The 8,897-nt window shown below is 39.7% G+C and overlaps 1 protein-coding gene across 1 annotated transcript; it reads right to left on the bottom strand.

The window, feature by feature from the left end:
- Window positions 1-2,377: 2,377 nt before the first annotated feature.
- LOC111667648 (heme transporter hrg1-A-like) lies at window positions 2,378-8,793 on the bottom strand. The gene is made up of 3 exons (XM_023423372.2): window positions 8,344-8,793; window positions 5,502-5,669; window positions 2,378-3,645 (listed from the first exon to the last, which is right to left on the bottom strand). The coding sequence occupies exons 1-3, from the start codon at window positions 8,471-8,473 to the stop codon at window positions 3,509-3,511; spliced, it is 435 nt and encodes a 144-aa protein (XP_023279140.1). The 5' UTR covers window positions 8,474-8,793; the 3' UTR covers window positions 2,378-3,508.
- Between the last annotated feature and the right edge of the window lie 104 nt (window positions 8,794-8,897).

Genomic DNA, 8,897 nt, shown 5'->3' with positions numbered 1-8,897 from the left:
TCTTGATACTTTTACATGTAATAAATATATTGATAGTATGGTATAGTTACTTTGACATGAATAAAAGATCTTGATGCTTTCTTCACCACTGCTTATTTATAACCCGATGATAAACTGCACCACAGAGTGTTTACAGCTGTGGTGGAGGAACTATTCAAATCTGTTAAAGGAGTAAAAGTATAATACCATACTATGAAAATATCAAATATCACATCATGAGTCCTGCATTCAAAACTGAAGTAAAAGAAGAATTAGCAATGAAGTGGACTTATAGTTCCAAAAGTGAAAGTACTAATTATGCAGACAGGCCCCTGTTAGTGTTGTGATATCATATTATTGGATCATTATAATTTATGCATGTAAGAAGTAAGTCAGTGCTGCAGGTGGTCGAGGTGAAGTAAAATTTGAACTGCTTCATATCTTCATATTGTGTCAGGTAGTCTGCACCATTTTTATTTGCAGCATATCTTAAATATGGACGATATTTTTGGTATGTAAAATGTTGATCTGAAAGGTATCTGGTAACTAAAGCTGTCAAATGAATTTAAAGGAGTAAAAAGTACAATATTTCCCACTGAAATGTAGCGGAGTTGAAGGGTAAAGTAGCATAAAATAGAAATAGTTTAAGTATTCAAAATTGTTTACTTCAGTTAATGCACTTAGCTACAGTCCACCATGGGACATTTAGCTGCTAATACTCTTGTAGTTCTGCTTAAGGAAAATTATGAATGCAGGACTTTTAACTGTAAAAGATGGTGTGGCGTTTTCACTTTTATGTGAGTGGAAGACATCAGTGCTTCTTCCACCAGTGTGTCATATGAACTGATGATAAATGGTGAATACCCTGCCGAAACTGCTCGTTTTAATGTGTCAGCGAGTTCACATGAACAGGTCTGAGAGTGCACAGGTGGATGTTTGCAGTGTGTTTGTGCCCTCCATGAATAATTTAAGATACTTGGATTCTGACATCATTCATTGAAAAAGTTTGTGTGTGTTCAGCACAAAGGAATACTTTCCCCTGTAGGTTGTTTGTTACAAATTTTGATTCAGCTGCTCTTTAGTATCCAATTGTACAGGATGTTTAGGATATTTGTGTTGTTTGAATGTTTAAACTATTGTTTCCAGTCTCACCGCACTCTGCCAGACTGCCAGTCAACACTTGAGACAACTTCCTTCCTTGATTTGAGTAGAAAGGAGTCCCATAATTGAATAAAACAAGAGCCCTCCCTCTCTTTACATACCACACACGCACACACACACATACACACTCACACACACACACACGCACACACACACACGTTTTACAGGATGGTGTATAAACTTAATAGGACGCATTTGGTTCCAAAGCCCCCAGCTTGCTCAGTGGAAAGTGAGCCGGATTGTTTTTCAGTTTCTTAATGTCGAAGTTTATAACGGCCAGATAAAAAATGTTGCCATGGTGATTTAACCACAACATTGCAATTACCTTGATGCAATGAGACTCTGGGGGCTTACAAACAAACCAGTGTAACGCAATTAACATATAAGTACCACCAAAAATGTCCTTAAAACGCAGAGGAAGGATGCAGGAAAGCAACAAAGAAAGTGAAATAATGATAGTGGCTTCTTAAGGATCAAAGTTACTGATCTTTCTAGTAAATAATGAAGCACTGTGCCAGAATCACTTTCCTCACTACTTAGCATAGCAAGAGTTTTTCCTCAACAAATCGAGGATGGACTTAAGAGACACACTTTTCACCTGATACATTAATCTCTCAATAAGTTATAACACACCAAACACTGATAGCACAGTAATAATTCAGTCACACATTTTTCACATCAACTTCAAAGTCCCTCTATCAGGCGGCTACTTCAACAAAATCATACACTAAAAACTCTCCGCACCCACCCCCCACCTTCCCTTTGAGGGATAAAATAAAAATGTGGATGGATGGAATAATTGCCAGACTTCAAAGTGCAGGTTATTGGTCTGCATTTGCTGTTGCGATTGCAATGCTGTGGGGTGTTTTTTCGTCATAAATGTGGTTCGGGTGGGTGGGAAAAAAAGTTCATTCCTCTCATGGCGCAAATCCTACTCTAATGCCCAACACTGACCCTCCTGACCCGGGCTTAGAAGGAAGAACAATGTCTAGCACCTTCAATCTGCTTCTGTGACACTTTCTCGTATGATATGGAAGTCACAAGCCTTATGGTGAAAATAATAACTAATATTTTTTTGTTGTTGCATTTCCTTTTATAGAGGGGAATTAAATGTTTTAAAGGAACAGAAACTGTAAAAGATGTCGACACATTCCTTCTTATAAAAGAGGAACGGTTTTTAGCCACTACCATGTCTATTTTAAGATTTCACTGCAAAAAGACACCAGTGCACAGGGGATTTCGAAAAAAAAACACATTTTATTAACATGATTCTCACACACACTCCTATACAAACACACACTCCTACATTCATCAAGTGATACACGGGCTAAAGAAATACAGTAAAATAATCTCATTAAGCAACAAACGTAATGAGTTTGACGAAGACGATGTATCATTAAACAACATGAATACTTGAGCATGCACATTAGTGACATCACTGCTGTTGTGAAGCCCCAACCGAGGGCCGTCTTCACACTTATGAGATCTAATGTTGTCACTTTCTTTGAGTGTTTTTACTCATACTGATAAAAATAATACAAAAATCATTCTTTACATTAAAAATGCCTCTTTAAAGTTCAGAAGTGTATTGAACAGGACATGTGGTGCTTATTTAGAATTGCACATGAACGCATTCACTTTGATGTTGCAGGATTTTGGGGGACCTGCCCTGTTTGCAAGACCCTGACACACTGTGTTAAAGCAGCGCATCAACATTAAAGCATTGTATTCACCACTGTGATATTCACATTTCATCATTTGTATGTGCAACTTGTGATGGAAACATGTTTGCTGTAAGGTTATTTTATCATTCACTGATACAGAAAAAAACAATAAAGAAAATACATAGATGTAATATGACAGAGTTGGGATGTGAAGCACTACACATGTACTGTGCATGTGTTTTAATTGTTGGAAGAGTGATTCCCTCTAGTGGCTACAGTATGTAACTGCAACTGATAACTACCACTGGGGAGTGTGTTGAAACAACAGTTCACTTCACTGTGTCATGGTTAGAAATAGACCATATTCTGGATTTATTTTGTCATGAAGAAATTGTGCAGACGCATGACTAAGCAAGATGCTGAGGAAGTGAAAATGTAAGAGAATAAAATCTATCATATAAAACAGGGCAGGATTTGTCTGTAAAGCGGCCGAGTCAACAACAAATCCTGCACACATAAAACAGAAGAGGTTTCGTGGGGGAGACACTGGTGCTCATCCACAACACAAAGTATTTCAAACTCTCCCCTGATTCCTCTTAAAGTGTCCTCCTTCTCTCCCACACTGTGACACTCTCAGGTTGGGAGGCCAGCACAGTGAGTGTACTGTAGAGTCTGAATGGTCACTGTGGGATTGTTCAGTGCCCTTAGAAATCACTGAGAATACTGATGTCTGCGAACTCTTTGCGGTAGCGGTGAGCGCACAAGGCCAGCACGAAGGACCACTTCAGGCTCATGAAGCTCCACACACAGGACAGGTAGAGACTCCGAGGGTCAGTCAGGGCTGTGGGAGACGGAGACACACACAGATTAGCATACCAGAGTGGTGTATTTTTCATATTCATGCACATACCTGGTCAAAAACACAGCAAACAGCATCGCAAAGATCTTGTGACCTATGTTGACATTAAACCTGCGTTAACGTCTCATTCTAAAGTGTTAATCGGCTTCCACTGCTCTGTTCAGGCTTTCCACAAGATGTTGGATCCTGCCTCCAGAGATTCACTCCCCTCCAGTCGCAAGAACATTATTGAGGTTGGACATTGATGTTTTTGTCAAACCTCTAACAATCATACTTAAGAGACTTCAACTTAGGAGTAAAAAAGTTATTTGCTGAGAGGGACGAATAAGACTCCCCCTCCTACTTACAGCAAACTGAGTAACCTTTGAGAGCAACTCTCGAGTGTCTGATAACACGTATGCTCAGAGCAGGAGATATCAGTCAGAGATAAGGATTTACCAGCTGTCATGTTAAGCAGTCTTTCTAAAATACAAGTCCTTAAATTTTACTCACTGATACTCCTCAAATACATACTGTATGTGATTAGAATTTTTAAGTTCATTTATCCTTAATATCTCCAGTAGCAATATACAACAATCAAATATATTTAGAATTTACGATTTGTGATCATTAATGGTGAGAAAACTTTAATTAACTGGCTGAAATGGAATCAAACAGAAAACCAAAGAGGAGCAGAAAAGAAATTCTTCTGCTGAGGAACAATATGGCAGGTTTATTCTTTATTCAGTCTTTGCTTCAGCAAACATATTATTATTCATCATAACCACTCACAACAGGACCTATCTAAGAAGCTGAGTCTTTGTACTGCAGGTGTCTAGGATCCACTCTTAACCAACTTGAGACCCCAGTGAAGTTCTCTTAAATTTAAAAACACTAAGAAATTTGAAAAATTGTCTTTATTTTCAAATTTGGGAGTACACGTAACAGTATTTTTACTTTTATCTTTCGCTTAAGTCCAAAAAAATCACTTTTAGCAGTTTGATAATATGAGCCCTGGCTCACAATCGCTGTTCCATCCCAAAAGTGCTGGATGGGATTGAGATCAGGGACCTGAGCAGGCCGGTGAAGTTCTTCCACGCCACAGTCAGTAAAACTATTTCTGTCCTTTGTGAGAAAGGAGACAGGAAGTGGCTTTCCTCAAATTATGGCCACAAAGTTTGAAGCACACTATGTCTATTGTCTATGTTTGTTTGCCGCAGCTTTAAGAGTTCCCTTCACTGTAACCAAGGGGGCCAGTACAAGCCATGAAAAACAAAAAACTACACAAGAGTATGTGGACAGGGGTGGTCTTGATCTGATGTTCAACACTTAAAAAAGGGGAAAATATCTTTGTCACTAAGACACAAATAATAATTTCTCCTTTGATTGTAGCCTTGAAAATGTGACACTTCCAAACATTTTCTCAATTAGGGAAACTTGCTCCTTTCATTGTTGTTGGTAATGGGCATTCTGGGAATTGAAGGAAATCTGCAGGTCAAATAGAAATAATAATGGGCACTCTACTTAGTCGTCTGCTTTACACTGGACCTTTACCCTTTTGCATTTCTGTTTATTGTGACTATTCACGGTATTGAATACTTTGATGCAAAACAAGTTTAACACTGGGTACAGTACATTAGGAAACATCTGTACAACTATCATCTCCTGTGTTTGATCTTTCTTAGGAGAGCCTCTAATACGTGAGACAAACAGGAGCTGATGAGATTATACCAGAACCCAGTTCTCCCACACGTTTGGTAAAGAACAGTGTACACACACACACACACACACACACACACACACACACACACACACACACCATGTTTTGTGAAACAGGAAAGCGATGGAGAGGAACTTACACTCTTTGTTCCTGATGCCAATAGACAGGAAGGCGATGAAGGCTATGACTGCCAGCAGAGAGAAGAACACACCAATGAAGAAGAAGAACTTGAGGCCCTTCAGCCAGGTCCTCCAGTAGTCCTGCAGATACATGATGTGAGTGATCAGGGCCCAGAGTGCCAGCACACCTGAGGAACAAACACATGGACACAAAACATTGAGTCTTAGTGGACAAACTGTATTCAGAAGACGCTGCTGCTGGTTTTATGTGTTTGTGTTTTTCAACACATCAGGCAGCCACTGTTTCAATACACTGTCAAAATCCCCATCCAGAAACTTTTGTCCATGTTATTGTTGCATTGTAATACAGTTGCAATGAGGGACTGAAAGTACTGAAGACTCAAAGCATTGCGTTCAAAAGCTATTGTATCCTTTCATGGCAACAAACCCTAAAGTCAAACAATGAGCAGACGTGGATGGCATGAAAGCAACAATGTAGCCTCGATTGAGGACACACTGTTCTGACTTTGTCTCTCCCAATACAGATTCCGATCAATAACTGAGGGATATCTGGAGGTTCTGATTGCTGAGCCAACATAAGTGCTTTCTTTTTCTCCACATTCAAAATCTGTATACCTCATTGCGTGGAACTTTTATTATCTTTATTTGTGGCGTCATTGATAGCAGAAATACAGAATTTTACTGTGACACTGACCGAGAATCTGTATTTCATGGGGATGGGTTGTGTCTGGCCGATACCCAGTCCACTTCATAGGATCAGTACGGACCCTGATACCAATCCAGTGTCAGGGATCAGTGCATTCTTAGCTTAAATATCACCTTGTTGCATGAGAATGTGGGATCTCCAGCAGCTGACTCTCAATTCATTGAGGTCACAGTTTCTGGAGAGCACCAAAAGGTTTTCCAAAAATCTGTCTGCTCACAGCTGTCTTTCCACGAGCGTCAGTAAATGTTCACTCTGACGCAAGTTAAATTTCGTGCTGTGAATGGAAACCGGCAGCAACCTGGAAGTTCGGACAACAATTTAAAAACTGATCATATGTTTGGCAAATGGTGACGATAATTGTTGAAATTGACCTGCGTTTTGGATGATAATGAACATATGGTGGCACGAGACGTGAGTGTGCATTTTCAGCGACAGACACATCATGACACAGCATGTTGCCCATTGCTGAGTCAATGAATCCCACTTCTTTCTTCATGTTCCCCTTTTTTCTTTTTCTAATTTCCAGCAGCCGCAGCATTGTGAAGCTGTGCCGGCTTTTCACCAACTGATTTGCCTGAAACTGTGACAGAAGCAGCTCAACTGTAGCGACCTGACAGCAGCTTCTGCTTCAGTCTCAGTGTTTGAGTGAACGTTTGGTGCAACATGGTTGTGCAGTGACAAGCAAACACTGCCATTTTCAGAAAGAACATGTGTAATTCACACCCCCATTCACCATCATGCAATCAAAACATCACTTGTTACGGCAGTGTATCATCAACACAGGCGTGGAGCAGGTTGCAGCCAGTGCAAATGAAAATGCAGCCTCTAACTTTCAGGCTGAGTCCACTTCTCAGGTTTCAGTAATATTTCATATTCTTTGCTAATTTGTGAGAGAATGGCGTTAACTTCATGTATGTGAATCACCGATCTTAGTATTTGTGAGAGAATAAAAACATTTCTGAACCTACTATATGATCATTTGTCATTTAATGAAACCTCATCACTTTCTATCAAAATCACAAGAGAACCCAGACGACTCAGTCTGACCTGAACTGGTGAGTTTAACAAGCACTAAAACTGATAAAAGTACATCCTGTGAACGGATGAGTACAGAGTTTAAAGATATGAACTTGCAAACCCCAATAGTGGCTCAAAGGTCATATCTGTGTATATTACACTTAACACAGCCCATTGCATAACTGTGCATAAAGCCAACTATTCGATCTTTTTATGTCGACAGACCTGGATTGATAAATTTGCAAATCTGCACTCATACTGTACGAGCCACACTCACTTCACTCAATGGATCATACAATGGCCACTTTAGTGCAGTACTGTTTAATACCAATCATTTCCCTTTAGTTGTAAGTGTTTTCATGCCCTCCAATTAAACTGTGGTTTCTATTTATTTAAGTACAGTATGAAATGCTTCTTGCAGAAACTTAAAATTTAAAGGAATCGACATCTGTGGAGAGAACACAATTCAGCTATGTTAAACAGTAACATATCACATGCTTTGAGGAATGGTTTAAAAGAAAATAAAGTATGATTGACTGTATATAAAACGAGCAAAACACTGTGTTTTAAATCATTTCTATTACAGCATTTTATAACCAAGAAGAAAATTGCCCAAATAACCCACCAAATTCGTAGTTAGGACCCTACATTTCAATATTTCTGCACCATATATTGTTGTTTTTATTACTTATTTAAAAAAAAAAACGTTTAAGCTATTTTTAAGACTTTGTTATTTATAATAGTTATGTTTCCATTTTTCCAACAAAATATTTCTTAATTTTAGGTATAAAAAAAAAAAAAACATTTTACACATGTCCAGCTGTCAAGAATAATGTAAAATCTGCAGCAGGATACATTTGTCTAATATTCAAGAAGAAATAATCTGACTTGACAGCGTTGATCAGTTGTCACTTCTGCCCTTCAACAAGTGTGAACTGTGATCTGTACAGACTCAGTTTGCAGCCAGTGGGTTTAGTAAACAAGGTGCCTTCAGCCTGAGGAGAGGGGTCCCTGCTGTCTATCGGCAGACTGGAATAGAGACATGCACATTGGCAGGACACATAACGTTGAGTTAAAGGACAACACAACAGCTGGGGGCAGACAGCGGCGGTGTTTACCTGACAGTCCTCCCATGGCTGCAGTCCACGGCTGTTTGTACACGATGTTCCACACCAGGAAAGCAGAGAAGCCCATGAACACACCAAACGACGCGTAGCCGATACTGATGTAGGTTTTATTTACAGCCATTATCACAAAAACACACACAGGTGGCGTGGAGGAAAAGCGGAGACACGAACACAGGAGATCCGAGTGTGTGTGAGTGTGTGTTTGTAAGAGAGAGGGGGGAGAGAGAGAGAGAGAGAGAGCGAGAGAGAGCAACGAGCTGATAATTTCAAAACAACTGCATCCGGTCAATCTGCAAACCCCACAGGACAAAATGTGACTATATGTGTGTGTCCTGCTGACTAATGGTAGTTGTCAAACACACACACACTCACACACGGGTTAAAGTGTGAAACATGACAAAGCGTTTCTTCTTTTTTTTCGGTCCAGCTGCAAAAAACACAATCACTCTACGTCATCTGATATTAACCAAAGAGAGCTGCTCAGTGCTGCCACTGTCTGACACGGTGAGTCCACACAGCGCCCTCTGCAGGAGCAGAGTGTAACT

This window comes from Seriola lalandi, unplaced genomic scaffold, assembly GCF_002814215.2.
Source record: "Seriola lalandi dorsalis isolate HSWRI2012SDOR001 ecotype SW California unplaced genomic scaffold, Sedor1 jcf7180002054692, whole genome shotgun sequence".
Lineage (NCBI taxonomy): Eukaryota > Metazoa > Chordata > Actinopteri > Carangiformes > Carangidae > Seriola > Seriola lalandi.
The sequence above is the reverse complement of the archived record's forward strand: the minus strand, read 5'-3'. Positions and strand labels throughout refer to the sequence as shown.